Raw genomic sequence first — 21,494 nt, 5'->3', positions numbered from 1 at the left:
TGATCCTTAACATGAACACACTCTCCCCGCCAGATGAGCCATTGGATGGTCTCGGGAGCAGAGGCTGTAATGCCCAGCCTGCCTCGATGCTGGCAGAGGTGCCAAACTCTCGGCTGGAAAACTGTGCCTGTGTGCTGCATTGGGCTCAGTTGGAGAGAGCGTGGCCGAGGACCCTCAGCACTGCAGGCAATTCATGGCATCTTACTTTAAACCACCGTTTGCCACTGAACTATAGTAATTGTATCCAGAGACCTCGCCATTTCATTGTCTAAACAAAGTCTAGGATTCAGACAAAGAAAAGGATTATTCTGTTATTCTCATCCGGTTTCATAAAAGGAACCTGTTCTGACATATTGGCTCAGTTCAGAGTGAAAACAACAGGGAAATGGATGCCCCTTTTAATCAGCTTCGCATCCATCCAGTCGTGCCCAGGAATGTTATTTGCAGAAATCACGGCACAAATCACAAGGTAAGGTGTTAGGGAAGAAAACTATTAATTTAGTTTAATACACAAACAAGGAAGATGCGTAAGCAACGGGAACGTGTTTGGGTGCGAGCGATGCCCATGAGACATGGAGCCCGTGCGGCAGACTAACTCCTAGCACTGACACGGTATGCAAGGCAACTTCCAGCCTGCGTGCCACTGGTGGGTGTCAGGGATATTTGCAAATTTGTCTGAAAACTGAAGTTCTTGATATTTTAGAAGATGGATGCTCTAGGACATTGTATTATGTCTTACTGTCAGAAACCCAAGAGGCGATGTGCTGTCCTGTCACCAGCAGGGACCTGGGCTGCATTATTTGTTTCCAGGAAGCAGAGTTTAGTGCTGCATGGAAAACCAATGGCACTTTTAAGAACAGAATTGTCCAGGAATATTTTTTAGGCTTTACAAAAGAGGTTTTGGTAGCAACTACTGGTGTATTGTATGTAGCCAACAAAACCACGTGCGGCTGACGACTTACACAGTTTTGCATATGCAGCTCCGAGGTTTTCCACAGTCTCTTTACTAGGTAATTTAAGTATAAATGCTGCTGCACGTCATCTTCTCTGATACCAGACGCCGATTTTCAAGGCCATCTGTCTGTGCTCAAGGCCGGGATGCAACAACCAACTCTCTGATAGCTGGCTGCCACTTTGAATGAGACTTTCTCCCCCCGAGGAAAATAGCACTTTGTGGGCCAGGAGCGCAGCACTGCCAGCTTGGAAGGGGTTATTTAATCTGGTAGGCATGAATGGCGTTTGCAGTCCATGAGGGCCGTGCAGACCCAACAGTGACCCGCTGTGCCGGGCACATGTCCCTTTAGGCAGGCAGGCGGCCAGGGCAGCGCCCACATCAGCTGTTGCGCTTTATCTGCGGGACGGGACCCCCTTGGCACGGGCGGCTTTGCGGGTGTCACAAGGAACGGTAAACGCTGCGGTGTGGCTCGGTTTGCTGCCGTAGAGCGTGGGGGTGCCGCTCTGCCGTGCTCCCGGACGCCCCGCCAAACACCCAGGCAGCAGCTTCGTGGACTGCTGTGCGCGCTGTTTGAAACGGCGGTGAGGGGCTGCGGGGGCTCTGGGAGGAGCTGGGGGGGTGGGGTGGGGGGGTGTCCCGATGGCTCCAGCGGCGGGGACAGCCCCGACCGGGCCGCCCCCCGACCGCGGGGCATTTGCAAAGGCAATTAATTAAAAAAAAAACCAGAACAAAACAAATCCGGGAGCGTGTCGGAGCTTTGCATCTCGCTCCCGACGTGTGTGCTGCCCACCTCCCGCCCCATGCCGTGCCGTCCGCTTCTCCCCGTGCGGTGTGCCCCCCCGCCCGCCGGGTCCCGGAAGCGGCGGCGGCCCCGGACCCGCCCGGCGGCGCGGCCGGTCCCTCCCGCGGGCACGGGCCGCCGGGAAGGGGCGGGCCGGGCCGGGCCGGCGGCGGCAGGTGCTGCGGGGCGGGAGGATGGCGGCGGGGGACGCGGAGCAAGTGCGGTACTGCGGGCGGCTCTCCTACCTCTGCCTCAAGCTCACCCTCATCACCTACTCCACCACCTTCTGGGTGAGGGCGGCGGCTGCCCGCGGTGCGGCGGGGGGCGGGCAGCCTGCGGCGGGCCGGGGGGTGCGGGGGGCGCCGGCGCCGGTCGGTGGGGCGGGGTCCCCGTGCGGGGGTCCGGCGGGGAGCGCCGCGTCCCCCCCGCGCCAGGCACGGGGGTTTTTCAGTTGCGAACACTTGCGCTGCGAGCCGGCGGCTGGCACACCTGTGCCGGTGGGTGCAGCTCCCTTGCCTTCCCGAGGGACCGATAAACTGGTTTTAGCAGATGGGGGACTTGCAGGGGTTGGGAGTTTGGCGGATAAAATTCATTATGTATGCCTGTACGAAAATGCGCCTTATCCCCCTCGGGGTGCTTGGCAAGGAGAGCCTTTGCCCGGCAAAGCCAGCCGCCGGCGTGCGGGGCAGTTCCTGCTCCGAGCCCGCGGGGCGATGCGCGGAGCTTTGGAACCCGCTGGAACCTGGTGCTGCCCCTGCGAGCCCTGGGCTCCCGGACGGGGACTCCGGGCCGCTGCCGCGGGCTCCTCAAACGCGACAAGTTCGCCCTGACCCGGCACCCTCGGGCTGGAAGGAGCCTTGGGGCTCCTGGGAAGGACCGCCACTTTAAAGCTGCTTTTTTTCAGGCTCCGGGATACTGGGGTGATGCTGCGTGGCTGCACTAGCCCCAGGCTGTACCGACGCACGGGTTGCTCGGGCAGGATTTCCTTCTGGCCCTCTCAGTTTAAATGCCACAGAAGCGCTTGCGTTGCTGCCTTGGCAGACACGGTGTTTCCAGGTGGGAGCGTGAAGCTTTTGACGTGTGAAAAGAGGTTTAGAGCCACCAGCTTCGATAGTAGGTGCCTGATTAAAGCTGTGGTTTAGGAATGAACAAAAACTGAAATGCAAAATGTTTGGATGTAATTCAGGCATGTGGGGATCCTGGCTACCTTGTTGTCTTTCCTAGACAAACCTACTGAGGAAAACCCTTGGGTTTCGACCCCAAAGTTCCCTGCATTACGCCACAGCTGCTATTCTGCAGGTACCGTTTTCAGAAAAGGGAAACCTGTTGCATTATTTTTCAAACTCTTTTGCAACAGGTCCTTCATGAAGGGCCGTGCACATTGGCTACTCCGTGTTTTCTGTTGGCAGCAAGGGGCCTTGCTGGTGGGGTGTAAAAATTAATCCGGTAGCAGAAAAAGAGCCCTTCTGAAATGTGTCTCTGAGCATCTGTGGAGGACAAAGCCTCTTTTAAGCAGCCTGAGGATTTTATTTACTCTTTGTAGCTGCTTGTTCTGCATTTTCAGTGCTCTGCCCTTGTTTATAACCAAGAGCTTCCATTTGTCAGCTCTGCCAGGGAGATGATTTGCTCTGGGGGGGGAGAGAGGGGGGCAGGCATGATGGGGGTTGCGGGCAGGGGATGGCTGGGGCCACTGGCGTTTGCTGGCTGGCCGGCTGGCTGGCGCTGGGCAGCGTGCTCCTGGCATGCAGGCCGAACACACACTGTATTGTGTGAGCCATGGTGCGTGGGTTTCTCTCTCGAAATTTTCTTTTATTCTAGCTTAGGGAAGCAGATCTCATCATCAGCTGTAAATGTCAGTGGTCTGGTTCTTTTTTCAGCTATGTTACTCTTGCTGACTTTAAAAAAAAAAATTGGTGTAAGTGGGAGTAAAGTTTGGCTTTTGTGTATTGGCTTGCTTAAATTTTGAGTGATTTGTGTTCTTTTGGGGACTTTGATGTACAGGGTGCTGCAGCCATTCGGTTTCCTCCCTGCTGTTCTTCTGCTACATTTGTGAGTGATGAACACTCAGATTCGAGTACCCAGGATTGCCTAGAATCAGCAGGAACTAAATATCAGCCTTATCCAAAGGCAGAAAGGAAATGAAAGCATCGCTGGGAGTGCCAGAGGGGACGTTTGCTACAAGCCCTGTCACTGCTGTATCTTCCTGTGTCACCCGGGGCTTTTTTAAAAACTAGTCATCACTGTAACTTTTTCAGGCAACTGTTTTGCTGGTGAATGAGGCTTTAATGTAATTTTTCTCACTTGGCTGAAACAACGTCCAGCATTTTAAACAGAAGGTGCTGTTATTGAGTGGCCACTGCTTTATTTAAGAATAAGTATTGTAAGTAAAGGGTTAAAACCGCTGCTTATAAATAAATGCTTTTCATTTCTCTTGGGAAAGCAGCTTCTGTGCATGCAAAAGCCCCAGTGAAAGTCCCAGCTATTTGCTGGTGTATACTCGTTTAATGTCAGTTAAGGCCAGTTAATTTTTCCTGCGGACACAGGGTGAATTACCAAACTGGGAGCTGTTGTGAAGGATGCAGGATGTAAACAGTGTGTATTTTGCTGGGCCACCTACGTAAAGCTTGCGTTCCCACCCCTAGTCACAGGAAGGGAGAGCACAGTCCTGGAGAAGAGATGGGGGTAGAATGATTGGCAAGTTAGCACATCTGCTTGGCATAAATAATTGCTGCTATTGGTTTGACCATATTAAAAGTTTAAAATCTTTTTATTAAATGTTTAAAAACCCGGAAGATAATAAAAGTGTAAATCCTGCTTGTAAGGAATGAAGATTTTAATTGCATACTTAGGTAGGCTTTCCCCCCAACCCCGTAATAGTTTTTTATACTTCAAAATCTGTATAAAACTTGGAATGTGTGTGCGTGTGTGCTATATGATTGGTCACTCTGAGTTTTTGGTTTGCTGGCGGATGTTTTTCTCCTGGCGTGGCAGCAGTGCTGCTGAACGCAGCGTGCGGCGTGTGCCCTCTGCGTGCCACCGTTGGCCGAACTGTTAACTTAGGGTTGCCTGAGGGAGCTTTTTTTACATGGGTGTTTTGTAGTCCTCTTCTTGGGGGGTGACATAATTGTCATGCCCGGTATCCTGAAGCCTTGCAGAGCAAGCGGCTTGGGGCACTTCTAGAAGAGAGCCGAGGAGTGGTGAGAAGCTCCCCCTGTTTATGCCCCGTTGGTCACAAGGCGGCTTTAATCCTGTCGTTTGTCTGGGGTGGGATATCGGCCACTGGGGGCATTAAAAGCTGTAACGGGTGGGAATTTGTAAGGGGGGAATTTGGGGATTTTTTGGGGGGCCAAGCTCGTATCAGGAAACAAAAGGCAGGACTGAAGTTTCTCGTGCACTTAAAATGCTAGAGGTGGTGTTGGAGGGTATGTGAGCAAACGTGCAGATGGAACGGGGTGAAGTTACGTATGTGTGTAAAGGTTGCTACATGTGTCTATATATCTTAAGCTCTGAAAGCAGGAATGCACCTTGTATTTCTGCTCACAAGCACCTTTGAATCTTTAAAGCAAACAAACAAACCGAAATCTTACATTGAATGTTTTGATGAGAAAACTATGGCTAAGAAAAAGACATTTCAGTAAAACATTCTAGTCTTAACACACTTCTGACATTCAGATAATCCCCATCAAGGTTTAATACCTGTGTGTTATGTCCAATATTGGTGGGTTGTTTTGTTTTGGTTTTTTAATTTTCTAAACAAGGAAGCTACCAGGCAAGCATTGAGCTTGTTCATGGTGCTTCAGAGTTTGCGGGAGATGCTGCCTTTAAGTTGCTGCTTATAGATCTGCTGCTTTCTGAGCAGCATAAATGCCATCTAGACACAAAGGTATCAGGGTTTTAGGGTTTGGGGGTTTTAAATTTTTTTTAAATCATCATAATAATAGAACTCCTGAATCACATATACATGTACAGTCACCAGTTTTATAATCTGCAATTGTTTTGTATAGTTCTGAGATTCTTTCCTCGATTGTTATAGCTGTATTTAAAAATGTCAACCTGATTTGTTGGTGTTGTCATCTGCTTGAAACAAAATTTATAAATTATTGCCCAAATTATTGGGTTTTTTTTAAGAATAAAGCTAACACTGCAGATTGACTATTCAGTAATAAAAAACCCCTAATTACCATTTTACAGTGGAAGCATGTAAGTGGTAAATTTGCATACCTGTTATTTGCCCACCATGTTTTCTCTTCTGTTACCTTACAGTACAGTTTCTGAATTGTTCGGAGGGGAAGCTACTCTGAATTTGGTCACATGAAAATTTAAGTTACATTTAATATAGCTTCAGTACATTTATTTTTATGGGTGAACCCTTCTGAGTTTTTTCTTTTCTAAATGATAACTTGGTGGCATTCCCCACATACTGTCCTTTGGGATTGTTATTCGTTCTTGTAGAAAACCAAGACTTTTCAGCAAGTTATTTATTTTAAGATATCCCATAATTAAAACAATATTTCAGCTGTTGGGCTTACTGTCTTGCAAGTAAGTATGTTTTATATTTATCTAGACCTTTCACTGTTGTATACCACATGATATCCAAAAGCCTTGTGTGATTGAGAAGCATGTTATCCTCGCCGCTGGTGTGCAGGGAGCAGATCCAGGGTTCCTGCAGAAATGTTGGGTCAGAAAAGGGCAACATTGTTTATCAGATTGCCAAAATGATCGATTTGAACCTGGCCTCTTCCCTCGGGATGTGCCTGGCTGTTGGAGTTGCAATAAAGTTTTCCCACTGCAATTTTCATGATTAAGTATTGTGGGCTATTTTTTTTTTTTTTACTTCAGTATAATTCAAAGTGACTTGCAGAACACCATAGGTTTAATACCAAATTATTTTGACTTAACTGTGATTATTTTGATTGAAATATCTTTACCTTGTTAAATTAAATGCATCACATCTTGTTTCACTTGTCAGCTTTATCTGGTAGTTGCTTAAGAAAGTGCTGTAATTTCCAGCTTGCTTTTCTTTTTCTCCTTTTTTAATCCAGTGCATTTCCCCTGATGGCAGGAGTGGAGGTATAGGAAACACCTGGCCTTATTTATGGAGCCTAAATACAATAGCAGCTGATACTAAGGGATATGTACTAAGATCTTGATTGCCAACTGGCTTAGAAATTGTGTTATGTTAGAGGCGTATATATATTCACAAGCACACACAGAGGGAAGGACAGACAGACATGCAAAGGAGGAGCATTAATGCCGTGGCATTTGCTAGTATATGTAATGTCTGTGGTCTCAGATGAGAAATAAGTTACACTTCAACCAGTGATGTATGGTTCAATTTGTTTAACTTCCAGAATGTTAAAAAGTTATTAAATACATTTTTAAAATGAACAAATCTCAGCGGTGTTGGTTTTTTTTCTAACTCAGCTTTTTTCTGCTTTAATCTTTGAGGGTCTTTTGTTTTGGTTTCATTTTTTTAATTCAAACTTCTGATTTGAGTGTTTTGATTGTTTATAATTAATTCCGAAGTGAGTGGTCACAGGTTCATGTGTACTCACTCATAAAATGTCATCTCTGTGTTTACCAGGAGAAAGAATAACATCTGTACTCTTCTCTTTTTCTGTTTCAGGTGATTGGAGCCCTTGTCCTTGCTGTTGGGATTTATGCAGAAGTTGAAAGACAGAAATACAAAACTCTAGAAAGTGCCTTTCTAGCCCCAGCAATTATTTTAATACTTTTGGGCATTATAATGTTCCTGGTATCTTTTGTGGGTGTACTGGCTTCCTTAAGAGACAATTTAAGCCTTCTGCAAGCAGTAAGTGTTGGGGTTTTTATTCTTAATTTTTAAGACTCATTGCTTTTGCTTTTCAGCTTCACCTGAATTTAAACCCGTAACTCTGTCTGCATTTAAATTGTTTTTAACAAAGTCACTCTTTTAATTTTAATTAAATCTGAAACTGCTTTATGGTAGTGGTCCCCTAACCATGGTCTGTGGATGTCCCTCCGTCGGGGAGCAGCAATATTTCATCTTGCCGGTGACAGGACAGGCGAGGGTCAGAGCCCAGTGCCAGGAAAACCAGCTTTCCAATAGTTGAGGGCTTTATGGAAAACAACCAGGAATGTGAATTATTATCAGCTGGCGTGTACTTTGTGCAAACTCAGCTGTGGGTGTACTATTTGACGCTAGCCTTTCCTCTGGGCTGGCCATACCCCAGCACGTGCCCTGCTCAGAGCTGCGTGGGAGAAGAGGAGAGTGCTGCCCCGTGGCCAGGGAGAGGCAGCTGCTGGCTCCAGCATCGCCCTGTTGGAATGGGGGGGTCCTAAAGCCATGAACCTGCCTGCTGGGATGTTAAGTGCAGAGATGAGTTGCGGTCTCTGGTGGTTTGCCAAACACTTCTCGTTTTGACTGGGAGGAAGCTGCTAGAGAAAGAAACCCCAGGTCAGGCTGACATCCGTCAGGCTGGTGGTAGCTGGGGTCACTCTGCCTTGGTCTGGGGAGTGGAACAGTGAGGGGAGATGGAGGAACGTGGGCTACAGGGTTTGCTGTGGAGCACCACAGAGCTTTGAGAGAAGGGCCCTAAAGGAGAAACGAAAGGAACAAAGTTTTTCTCTCCAGTGCCTCTCAAGGGGTGAATTTTAGGGAGATTCCTGTGTAACGCTGTGGTTGCAGATGGAAGTTGCACATATGACTAATTAAAAATAAAGCACCAAAATGTGGGTTTCACCTTCAAGCCAGCTGGGTTTAAAGAAATGCTAAATACGTGGTATGTCATGTAGGATAAAGCAAGAGGTAACTGTGGGGTTTGAAATTACGCTGGAATTTTACTGGGAGTTTGTCCTTAGGTGGTGGTGGCTTCTTTCACTCTGAGCACGGTGGTGTCTCCTCATCTGATGCCGAGGACGTTTTCTGTTCCTGTTGTGGTAGCAAACCTGGTAGGGTATTTAAACGAAGAAAGTCCCTGACGTCTGCTTCTCAGGCTGATTCTGGATTTAGCAGGAGAAAAGGCATCTGCCTGGTGAATTACTGACGCTGATACTGGGTATGGAGAGCACGGGAGTTTAAACCAGCTTTCAGGGTGGAGCATTAGGGATTATTTTCAGATGAGGGATCATAAAACGTTGCTCCCGATGAAGTTTATTGTTAAGAAGCAGACCTAAATTCACATAAAACCCATCTTTTATGCCTGAAGAATCTTTTCGGTTGGGAAAACATTTCAAGTACAGGCACATCACAGCTATCTTGGGTGTTGCTATGGATTTCTTCATATTATTCATATTCAGCATGCACTTGGACTAGTCACAGATGCATACGTTGTGGTTGTGTGTGAGCACATTTGTGAGTATGTGTATATATACACACAGGAATAAGTAAATAGAGAGCTAGCAGATGTCAGTTTTTTACCGCTGAGCATGGTAAGTCCTGTTAGTGCCCATCTTGGAGCCTCTGTGCTGAGCTGGCTTGGTCATGCAGGACGGCTCAGTTCCCTCTTCTGAAGCAACACACTAAAAGGTACCGAGCCCAGAATTTTGCTTTGATTTAACACTGGCAATTTAGTAGAAGATGGTTTGGCTGATCTTAAAGCACTGCTTTACCCAAGAAATGAAAGCTAACAGGTAAGTGGTGTTTTTGTAGGAAGCATACAAACACAGAGCAGTGTGGTTTGTAGCAGTCCATTAATATGCTTCTCTGGGATGCTCTTATGGAGAGAAGCATTTGGTCATGATAAATGCTCTATCACTTTTGAGTCCATTCGAAGCAGAAGGATGATGTGTTTGCCAATTGGGCAAAGCCTACAATGGCTCAAGTGAGGAAAAAAGGCTTTCTTGTGACATGAACCGTTTTGTCAGAACAAAACCATAATTTTATATCTTTCTTTAAAATGACATCTCACGTGCAGAAAGCCAAGTATGTTGGCAATTGAATGTTACAGACTTAAGGACACTAATTGAAAGAGTGTTTGGGGTTTGTTCTGTTTAAGGACTCACTTGCAATTGTTTTTCTTGCAGTTCATGTACATTCTTGGCATCTGTTTGCTGATCGAGCTGACTGGTGGCGTGGTGGCCCTGATCTTCAGAAACCAGGTGAGCTGCTTGTGTTGAGGTTTTGATCACCAAGGATGTTACTCACAATCCATGTCGTTACAGCTGTGCTACTGAGCAAATAAAAGGTGTTAAAAATTGTCACCTGAGCACTGATTGATGGAGGTCTGAAGTCAGGTCCAGACTTTTCAGGGCCTTTCAGATTTGGGGATGGGTGGGATTGGATGCCCCTTCTGGAGATTAATTCCAGATTAGACAATCTGAAGAAAATCTGGTAAGAAAGAACGTGCAATACAGGCAAAACAAGTTTCCAGCTATTCATGTATTACAAAGTGCTTTATTCTGATTTGCCATCTGGGTCTCAGACTGCTGATTTGGAAAGTTTCCAGCTGGATTTGGAGACTTTGTTGTTTTTTAGTGGCCAAAATGTTTCACCATACCTGAAGGACAGCTCTTCCCTGCCCACATTCATACGCAGCAGAAGGAATTTCTGTAGCAGACCCCATCATTTACAAGCATGCCATATATGAAAAACTTAATTTTTCTAAAAAAAAGCAGCAGACTTTTTTTTTTCCTGTTAGAAATGCTTTAAAAGATAAATATATTTACTATGGCAAGTACTAGATTTCCATTCTTTGATTTTTTTTCTAATCTAGCAGAGTATGAGTGTTAAAAGGAGGTGCTGAATAATGCGACCTCTTCCTTCCCCACCCCAATCCTACTGGTCTCATTTCCACAAAAAGAAGTCATACATACTGTGTTACATAAGTTATTAAAAAAAAAAAGCAGCTTGAAAAAAGATTTTTTTAAAAAATAACAGCACATTGTTTTGAAGTTGTATTATGTTCTCCATAGCTGGTGTTTTCTTCTTACTCTGTGCTGGACTGAAATCATGAACTTGACTTGTGAGAGCAGTGGATGAGTATCTTAATTTCTAGAAGCCTTCATTAGCTGTTGCTATAGGTGTTTCCTTGGCCCTGCACAAGGATTTATTATGAATTGTGGCGGGAGCACTTATCCAAAGGGAGCAGCTCAGCCTGCCCGGTGTAGGAGCGTGGGCATCATGGGATGCAGAGAATGTGACTGGCAGAAAATTAAGTAAATGCCAAAGATGGTATTTGCTGAGAGGGAGAGGAAGAATTGCCGTTGACTTTCAGACAAAGAAAAAGTATTGTTGGGTTTTTTGTGCAGTAAGTGGTTTCCCAACACAGGTATTGCTGTCCGAGCGGGACAGCTGTGCTCAGGGATGGGTTTCTTGGCTTGTTTTAAGAGGTTAATGGAAAAGTTGGGGTTAGTATGGGGAGGAGAAAGAAGTATTTAAAAAAGCTTAGGGTCATAGCCTTTATTTAAAAGCTGATTGTTTTGCATGCCTCATTGCTTTTTCCCATTTCTTTCTCTATTTCCCGCTCAAATCTGTTGAGTCTAAATGAGGCGATCCAGGTAGCACCAGAGCTGGTACTTGCTGCTGTTCATTCTTGGCCAGTTAGGCTGGTCTTGCAAAGTCCCGTGTTACTCCTAGTCATCTACGTGATAGTTGTTTTTGTCCTGCTTTGTTTGTAATACTGAGAAAACGAGGAGATGTATTTCAGGTTTCTTTCTGACCTGTAAGGATTTAACTGTGTTCATTTTAGCAGCTGGATTGAAAGGAAAGGCGTTACGTTCTGTTCTGACTAGTCTCAGTTTTTGCTATACTGTGATTGTGCTGGATGTTAAAAGGATGTGAAAAACTAAATACTCTTTTTTTTTTTTTTTCTCCCTTTCTTTTCCTTCCTTCATCTTCTGAACTTTAAAAATGTTTTGTTGATTTAATTTCTAATATGACAAGCTGAGGAGATACTGTTTTATAGCTGCCACCGCTCCACTGCCATATTTCTGAAAACAACCACTGTAAAACATAGATACACTTTTTTAAGATAGAATGAATCGCTCTATCTGGCAATTATGGACTCCTTGGAAAATAAAGCAGTGAAAATAACATTAATGGAAATTAAATTTCATGGAAGATGTTGAGCAAGGACAGAGTCAGCTCTTGTTGCCCAGAGTGTAGTGCAGACCACAGTGCCAAGACACACCACCCAAACCTGCCGTTCTGTCACCCAAAAAGTGATAGGGATCCCCAGTGCCCAGTGGGAGAGATCCTGCCCAGGGGTAACGGGGCCATCTGTAGGAGATGCTTGGAGAACCTCAGAAGCAGCACCTTGCTGGGGAGGTGGTGCACTGTTAGTGCCTCCCAGCACGAAACCAGCAGCGAGGCTGCTTCCTTAAAAGAGAACGGGTGGTCAGTCCCTGCAGGACTGTGCCATGATTTATCTGGTATTTGTTTTTTTCTTTAAAAAAGCAGCTTTCCTTTTGTGCTCATCGATTACACATGCCACTTTAACCTGCTCTTTTAATTTTGTTTTGGTATGTGTAAACCATGAATCTTGTTTTATTTCTGCCTTCTAGACAATCAACTTTTTGAATGATAATATTAGAAGAGGAATCGAGAATTACTATGATGATTTAGACTTCAAGAACATCATGGATTCTGTTCAAAAGCAGGTTTGTGTTGTTTGTTGGGGTTTTTTTCTGGGACAAATTCAGTGCTGAGATGCAGTAGGACCTTAGTGACAGCTTTGAGTTTTTCCAGTGATGTGATAATCAAGTTCTTATTGATGAAAGGGATGAGATTTCCTGTGTCATCTGTTACAGTGTTGCTGTGGTCAGGGCTCCGCCAGCATCCCAGTTGGTATTTGAAGCCCTCTAAATGACTGCAAGAAGAGGGGGACCAAAGTGCAGCTTTTGCCTTGGTAGATGTGATTTGGATGCTCAAGGCCAGATCCTGCAACCGTGTAGCCTTAAAGGGGCTCCGCAGCTGGATTCAGGCAAATTCAGCCTAAATTCCACCCAAGTTCTTGTGCTCAGCATTTCTGCTCGCTGGTCCAAGACATTCAAAAGCATCTTATTAACAGGAGGCACTGGATAAAGAGAAATTAGGTGGCAGTTACACTGTTTGAACCTGGGCTGTTGTATTTTCATTCAAGGGCACATATCCAGCTCTTTAACAAGGTGGTTATTCAAAGGAAATGCCTGGGGAAGCATCTGTACCTGTAACTAAAATTCAGAAATTGTGTTGAGCCCAGCTGAGCATTACTTAATGGCACGTGTAGTTGAGTCACAGCCTTCTTTTTTTCCAAGGCTGGTGTGTTGAAATGTTTATTGGATTATTGAAGAGTTCTGCAGTGCAGTTCAGAGGCTATAGAAGAAGCAGAAAATTTTCAGAAATGTGATGTCATGGCCCATGTGATGTCAGTGACCATGCCAAATAATCATTAAAAAAAAAAACAAACCAAAACTTAGGAAGTGATATGTATATTTTAAGACATCGTTATGGAGATGGCAGCCTGCTTTGAAAAACAAAGTTAGCATGGAAAGTCTGTCAAAAGCCAACCATCCTGAGGAAATTTTGTCATTAGACTTCATAATGCTTTAAAGTTTCCATGCACTGCCCAAAATTATGTACAGTGAATATACATTCTAGTGATTAAATAAACTGCTCCTTTTCCCTTTGTTTAAAGTACAAAGTGAATGTTTGTATTAAGTCAGTGTAAACTTACGGTATTTGTTTGCCAGATTTCAGTTCTACTGAATTACACCCAAAATGTTCTGGTGAGGTTATTTTTATGCCTTATAGCAACACTTTTGTCTTTTAGACTCATTTAGAAATGTAGTCGCAATCCTTAAAAAAACAGAAGGATGTTATAGCTCAAGATGGAATGAATGTAAAAACAGTGCTTAATGATGTCCAGACCTGAACAGACAATTTTTCAACTCAGAAAAGATGGGAGGTGGAACTTAGCACTGAGTACTTTGCTCTGGTACCCTGGGTAATAGCTCGATAAGTGATACAGAAACACCTACCTATATCTTTAATTCTTTTCAGTTGCATCTGTCATATCCATTCTTATGTACCTTGCTGATAAAATGACAGAATTTCTGGGTAGCTCAGTGCTCTTAAAATTGTTTTATTCTTAGGTTTTTTTCTGTTAAGATACGATTTTCTTTTTTTCCTTTGCCTTTTGTGTCGTTTCATCCAGTTTAAGTGCTGTGGTGGGGAAGATTATAAAGACTGGTCACAAAATGTGTACCACAACTGTGGGGCGCCAGGACCGCTGGCCTGCGGGGTGCCCTATACTTGCTGCGTCACGAATAAGGTAAGTCCTGGCATCTCAGCATCGCTGTTCTCTGCTGGGTTGCCAGCCTTTGCTTAAAAAGGTACCTTACTTTGGAAAGTCTGGGGGAAGAAGCGAAGGAAAATGGGTCCCTCCCAAAAATGGGACCTATGGATCCTTGGGTATTGACAGCTTGAAAAGAAGAAAATAATGAATTAGATGGGTTGGCTCCAGTCTGTCTTACTGTCCCGCTATGCAGTCCTAGAAGTGCAGAAGGGATCTTGGGAGTTCCTCTAACCTCATGGCTTGCCTGGACCAGGGCTGCTTAAAATTAAGTTTTGCTGGTATTTTCCCCAGGGTTTGCTGCTCCAGCTTTGCCAGGAAGCCTGGGCCCTGATTGATTCCGTGGGTGGGGGTTGGAGTGATATGCTGTGTGAATTAAAACCCAAACAGAACAACCCCGTCATCCAGGAAAATCCAGAAATGTAGGCAAATGCCCTCAGGGTCAGTGCATCCTTGTGAGCGCAGGTCTAGACTGCAGCTGCTGCTCTGCCCTAACCCAGCCTCAAAAACTGCCCGCCTTGCCACCCTGTAAAAACTCCCTGCCTGGAAGGACACCCTGCCAGCTGGAGTCTGGACCAGTTTCTCACTCCGTGATGAACTGCTATTAAGTGGTGCTGACAGTGCTAGGGCCAGGCGTTAAGTTCCATGTAAATGTGTTTTGTATACGTTCTAGCAGTATTAATTCATCGCTCTTCATTGAGGGATGGGTGTAACACTGAATTTGATGAAGAACTATACCTCAACCTAAAACCAGAGTGGGCAATTCCTGTCTCACTGGGTTTTGGTCTTTGGTCTGAACATGGGACAGAGAGCATGAGCCTGTGTGAGAGCAGGCACAGCAGAGCTCAGAATGGATAGCCTACTGGTACCTGTTATGTGCTGCCTTTTCAGTGTCTGCCTTGAGCATGACTGTTAATTAAAAAAAAGGGGGAAATAAATGCAGTAATTGTGTCAGGAATCCTGCTAGGTGTTGCTGAGAAGCGTGTTTATTACGTATGTTTACACATTTTCTGTGTATGAGAGTCTTTTTAAATCTGTGCTGAGCTTTGATTTATTCTCAGAAACCAAAGCTAAACAGTTATTCTTTAAGTCTTAGGTATTTGAGAATAAGAAAGTTGTGTATATGAAAATAGTATCTGCTGATCCACATCTGCACGGAGCAGAAGAGCTCAGGATTTTTGCTTTCAGATTATGGTAAAGGAAGATAGAACTGACTAGTAAAGAGCTATCTGGCTTTTTAGTCGCCATTCAAACTACTGCTTATTTTTCTGTAGCACTCGTTTCTCTGTTGAAGTCTTATTTTAAAAGGTTAGTTCATGTGTGTGGAAATACAGCAGTACCGTGAGGGCGAAGCGCTGCAATAACCAGTGACCAGTAACACCAGGTGCCTTTCCAGCTACGGCACAAATAATCAAACACATTGAGGATTTCAGATGCAACCTGTTAGGCAGGAAAGTGCTAAAATAAAAACTTCTGCAAGGAAAATAGGGTGTGTATTCTCTGTACGCTTAATTGGCAGCTGGGGAGGGTGGGATGAGGCTACTTGCAGCCTGAAGGTAGCTTGTGAAGTGTTAAACGCAGGGAAGTTAATCGAAAGGCTGGGAGAAGCCCCAAAATAACAAGAAAACTTCTTATTTAAGGGTAGGCTGTTCAGCAAGGTGCTGTGGTGTGTTAGGGCTTGTGGCTTTGCTGCACCGGGGTGCCATCGATGGGCCCTGGGAAGCCCAAGTGGTGTGGGCACGTACTTGGCAGGACGATGCAAACACCGTGGCTGTATGGCCAGCTGCCTTGGGGAAAAAAAAAACCACCCAAAACAAAACCAACTGGAAGATGGATAAATCTTGTATGTTTGACAAATGCTTCCAAATACAGGCTGGTTTCTGTCCTGGAAAACGACAGATATGGTTTGTGATTACTCATTCGCTTTGTAGTCATGGAAAACTCCCGCTAATGTCAGAGGTTGGATTCTGATCCTTTGAAAAAGCCTTGTGCTAACACGAGCCAGGCTTGTACTGGGGGGGCTTTGGAGGGACTATTTTTAAATCAAAGTATTTATTAAAGACTTACACTACTATAGTAGATAAAAATTGGTCCCCAAATGTCTATAATCCTCTGTTTCTAATACATTTATCTCAGTCGTGTACATTTCCTGGTGCCACGATGTTGTTAGCAAATACTGTGTTTAAAATTAAATTATGTGAATGTTCCCTGCGGTTGCATATTTTGGGAATGGCCGCACGTTTGTTGGTTAGGCTCAAGCGTTCTGTAAATGTGAAGTCACTGACAGCAGACACAGCAACACGCTGATGCCTGGTCTTGCAAACTTTGACTTCCAAGTGATTACCTCTGGCTGACAGATGGGTACCCCTCACCTTTTCCCAACAGCCCTGTGAAGTAGTCGGAGCTTTTATTTTTTTAGGAATGCACTGAACCTTGTTTGTCAGCAAGTTGCATGGTTGAGGAGAGAGCCCGTTTTTTGAGGGCTTTAAAAAACTTGACCCTGGATGGCATTTCTGGTGTTTTGTAACATCCATCTTCCATCTTTTTGCAAATATCCCTCTTCCTTCTTGGGGAGGTGGCCTGGGAACCCCAGGCTACTGCTCAGAGGCCACCAGCATTTAGAAATTGCATTTCTACATCTTGTTTTAATTTTGAGGGAAGGTATATCAAGACAGTAGAGTTAGTTCTGCATTGTTTTCCTCATTTGTGTATTCTCATTTTTGTCCTTGTCTTTGGCTTCGTTCATTGCTTCCTTTGGTGCCACTGGGCTTTACATTGGCTGATGTGTAAGTGAAGGGCAGTATTTTCAGGTTAGCTTTGCCAGGCCAGGTAGAGCTTTGGGACCCCCATAAAATATTAAATGGCTACAGAAAATGTGTTAGTAATCTGTGATAAATGCAAGCACTCAGCCTTTTTTTAAATATATGAATTTTATATAATGATATATAAAAATACATTGTAATAAATTTGGTCATATAAATTGTTCACGTAAGCATTCATAGTATAGGATGGCTTTTGGGGTTTAGATATTTCTGAGCTTAAATTTGTCATCGTGATGGCATGATGGCCATGTTAAACCCTGGTTTTCTTAATGAGATGTGTTAAGTTATTAAGGCCTTAAAATGAAACCCAGCTGTTTGGAAACAGCTGTGGCGTACAGCTCTGCCGTAGCTAGCTGTGGTTTCTAATGCCATACTGTTTTTTCCGGATAGATACGGTTCAAATGCCTTGTGTTGTGACACAGTGGCAGTACTGATTTCTCTAAAGTCACGTAGATGACTTTATATATATATCTGGCCCTGAAGCTGCTGGAAGAAACTGGTGTTGGACTGGGACGGAACCCTCTTGTTGCTCTTACATAAGCTGGGTGAACACAAGAAGAGTAACGATAATTTTTTGGTGACTTCTGTTTTCTGCTGCAGTTTATATTTGTTGTTTTCTTTTCAGACAGACCTTATCAACACTATGTGCGGATACAAAACCATTGACAAAGAGGTAATGTAACCAGTGTCTGCCCCATCGTGGCAAAAGGTGGTGTTTCTCTGGGGGTTTTTTTGTCAGTTATAAAATTGTCTTCTGCATGCTTAAATCTACCAGACAGCTAAATTGGCAGTTTAGATGATTTTATCTGAAATAACTTTCACATATTAAAAAAGCTAATCTTGTTTGACTGCGTTATCTTCCCTTCTTTGTATCTTCCACAATTCCTTGTTTGACCTGCATGAAGCACATCTTCCCAAAGCTCATCCCGCTCAGGCTAATTACACTACTAATGCAAAGAAAGCTGCTTTCATACTTTTAAGTAGTGACTTGAGTTGGGGAAAGATTTTAATACTTGAAAGCCAGAGTTTCTCACTGAGTAACATCAGTTTTGGTAAAGCAAACGTAGCTGTTCCGAAGAATTTTATATCCCAGTAGTGGGTGGGGTTTTTTTTAAGCCTGTAATAGTTATTCCTGGAGGAGGAGTGGGACTTCCCAGGTTGTGTTGGCAGCCCTCTCCTCCCTCAAGAAGCAGGATGGGGCCACCTCCTTCTTCAGTCGTCCTTCTTGGGGATAGCCCCAGTGACTCCAGAGTAGAGACTGTCGGCTCAAGGCACTAATAGCAGAGTGATTAAGAAGGGAAATCAGTAACTGGATCTGCCGGGAGTTCGCCACTCCCAGCTTTGGAGTGTTGGTGCAGGGTTGGTCTGAAAAAAACCCTCTCCCCAGCTCATTTGAGGCACTTGGTGCACAATGCCAGCTTCAGTTGTTGGTTTTTGGGATTACTGGTTACCTTTACATATGACCTGTCTTAATTTAGTTTCATTGATTTATGGCTTAATCACCTAAATGCTCCAGCCTGGCTCTAACGCCCAAAGCACTTAAACACATGCTTAACTTTACCCCATTCATCTGCTTAGGGCTCTTTGCAGCCTCAAGTGCGTTCTATATTATCGATTGGGGTCACGGTGCAGCGCAGCTTGCAGGACTGAATCTGAAATCCTCTTGTTCCTGCCCTTTTTAGAGTCTATTGCAAAGCACTTGGTCCGCAATTTTTCCCACTGCTGTACTTTCAACTTGGAAGCAGAGAGAAAAGCTAAAGAGAGACTTACCTACTTTCCAAGTGGTCTAAAGTGAGAGTTGGATGCATTTCTTTTAGAAAAGTAGTTGGGGGGGGGGGGGGAAAGGGTTAACAAAAAATAAAAGAACTGGTTCAGGTGTGGAACAACTTAAAAACAGATGGAAGAATTAGTGATGAGTTCACTGTTAAATTCAGTAGGTTTAAAGAGATGGGAAGGAGGACGACCAAATTTGCCTCCCTGAATATGGAGTTATCATGTGTTGCTGTATCATACAACAGTGCGACTGTCTGTTTGAACATTTGCTCTGTTATTTTGCAGCGCTTGAGTGTTCAGCATGTTATATATGTCCGGGGATGCACGAACGCAGTGCTGATTTGGTTTTTGGACAACTACAGCATCATGGCCGGTGTGCTGCTTGGCATATTGCTACCCCAGGTGAGGAGGGGCCAGTGCATTATCCGTTAAAGCAAGTACCTGATTTGTTGCTACAGCACACGAAGTCCCATTCAACTGCATTTCATTATGAATCTGAGGTGGCGTTCCAGTAATTTAGTAGCATTACTGTGATATATTACAGGATTTGGTGGGTGAATTTGGTTTTGCTTGGTATTTTTGACTCCTTCCCTCCCCTTAGCTGTGTCCACTGAGACTTTCTAATACTCCAAGGGATGGCAATTCTTCTGCTATATTGGTTCTTCACAAAAATGACCCATTTATACCCCTGTATGCAAAGAAGAATAGCAATGTGAGTTTCTGTCTGTATATGTACCACATACCTGCCCATATATCCAATGTATGTATACATGGTTTGTAAAAACTGCTTCGAGAAGCGTTCGGTAAGTGCTGTTTGATCTCTGACTAGAGATGCCACTTCCTTTTGCAGTTCCTGGGAGTGTTGTTATCCTTGCTTTACATAACCCGGGTGGAAGATATCATCACCGAGCACAAGCTGAGCGAAAGGCTGTTTGAAGAAGCGGGGCAGAGATCTGCCCCCGAGTTTGCAGAGGCTGGCTGCTGTATGTGTTACCCAGGGTGACTTTGGAAACCTCAAATATGGTTATAAAAAGGCAAATCCACCTGTTCTGGTTTGTGCTGGTTGTTACAGACTGCAGGTGTAATGAACCGGCCAGCAGACCAGTGGTGGCTTGGCAGCGTGCCGATACCTCTGTAGCCTCGTCGCTCTCGGTGTGTCTGCAACCCAAGGCACACCAGAAGGGCTCCGTGCTGCTGACGATGCTGCTGCGGTATCCCGACGCTGCCAGGGGTGGGCTTGTGGGTCATCAAATCTATTTTGAATGATTGCCAAGTGATGCGCAGACGGGAAAACTCTTCTGGGAGGATTTGAAAATAGATTTCTAGGAAGAGCCTTTGTGTCTTGGGATGTTGTGTTTAAATGTTTGCCCTTTCCAACTTTATTTTCTTACTCCTTCCAAAAAACATTTCTTACTGATCTACATGCTGAATATTAAACATGTGTTTAATAAATTTTTAAAGCTAATCTTGATGAATTTACTGACAATAATGGATGTGATGCTGAATACTTTCATTGCCCAGTCTTTTGTGCCTTTTAATAATGGGACAAATGCCAATGTTGAATCAGTCAGGTAATGCTTGATGTATTTTTAATGCAACTTATTACTGTCTGGCTTTTGTATAAACTTATGGCATGTTTGAGTCTTGTATGTACTGTATTTTTCCTCTAGTAAATTAACTAGATGACTTACGATTTTTTTTTTGAGTCCTGTATGTTGAGATGTTGCTAAATTTTTTATTCTTGTCAAAATAAAAAAAACAATGTTTGTTTTTTTTAGAAAGCATGAAGTTTGTTTAAAATGCTTTTTATTTCCTTACCTAAGGTAAACCTGTCCCTCAAACACTGAATCAAAAGGTAGAACTAGCTTGAGCTGTGATCTGGCTTGGGTGCTGACCCGTCTAGGGTTTTGGACAGGGTCGCTGAAGGTCTGTGCCTCACTTGCTTCTCTTAGTGAATTAGAGACAAGACTTGGGACGTCGCCGAGAGCTCTGGGGGTTTTGTTCTTGTTGCTTTGTCCCGGAGCATTTTTCTGCAGCCTTTCCAGGAGCACTTTTCTGCAGCCTTTCCAGACCCAGCCGGGCTTGCAGGCAAAATGCAAACCCTAATTATCATGGTGCTTCAAATAAAGAAATTCAGGGTGAGAATAAAGCAGGTTTGGTTTCTATCCTGCCTTTGTGAATCTCTTCTTTTCTGACACTCCACTAAGCCACACAGAGGAATACCTGATATTATTCTGTCCTTGCTGCTTTGCTTTGCCCCCATTTTTTTAATTTTATTTTTTTTTTTACTTCTCCTGGGCATGTTTGTTGCTTCCTTCAAAACTCAGTGTTTGTAGGTGAGGAATTTTCATGCATTTCCAGGAGCCATAAAATGACTCATCCAGTTCTTTAGTGTTTCTGACAGCGTCGAGAGAGAGAGAGAGAGATCCTGCAGTGCTGTCAAGCCCATCATCTGCAGAGCAAGGTTATTTCCTACACAGCACACTCTAGCGATGGGTCCCACACATGGTTACATATTTAATCGCTCCATATCGATGTCACCTAAATTTTCCTGGTCTCTATCCTGAATAACGTCTTTTGGTAAGTCAAGAAACAAGGTGTGTTTTAAGGGTGGATTTGTGTACAAAGAGAGGGAGGGGACAGCTTTGGAGGACTGAGCTGGTGAAGGATGGGAAGGTTGAAGCCAAAATTGGTTTATTGTGGAGGATGGGCTGGGCAGGGGAGAGCTGAAAGCTGAGGTATCACCACAGACAAAGCTGTGTCCTGGCCTTTATCAAGAAGGGGCTAACACTCGAATTTGAGATGGCAGGAAGGCTGTAATAAATTGTGAAGGAGAGAATGACAAAGGTAATTTTTTTGGTTTTACTATTAGTGCCTTTTAAATGTTGTGGTGAAGTACAAGATATCTGGGA

The 21,494-nt window shown here is 44.4% G+C and overlaps 1 protein-coding gene across 1 annotated transcript; it reads left to right on the top strand.

The window, feature by feature from the left end:
- Window positions 1-1,784: 1,784 nt before the first annotated feature.
- Window positions 1,785-20,363, top strand: TSPAN15 (tetraspanin 15). Its single transcript, XM_056352935.1, has 8 exons — window positions 1,785-2,026; window positions 7,363-7,548; window positions 9,741-9,815; window positions 12,219-12,314; window positions 13,850-13,966; window positions 17,435-17,482; window positions 18,868-18,984; window positions 19,433-20,363. Exons 1-8 carry the CDS (start codon window positions 1,931-1,933, stop codon window positions 19,583-19,585), a joined length of 888 nt encoding a protein of 295 aa, XP_056208910.1. The 5' UTR covers window positions 1,785-1,930; the 3' UTR covers window positions 19,586-20,363.
- The last annotated feature ends 1,131 nt before the right edge of the window (window positions 20,364-21,494 follow it).

The sequence above is a fragment of the Falco biarmicus genome, chromosome 9, assembly GCF_023638135.1.
Source record: "Falco biarmicus isolate bFalBia1 chromosome 9, bFalBia1.pri, whole genome shotgun sequence".
Lineage (NCBI taxonomy): Eukaryota > Metazoa > Chordata > Aves > Falconiformes > Falconidae > Falco > Falco biarmicus.
This window is presented reverse-complemented; position numbering and strand designations above follow the sequence as displayed.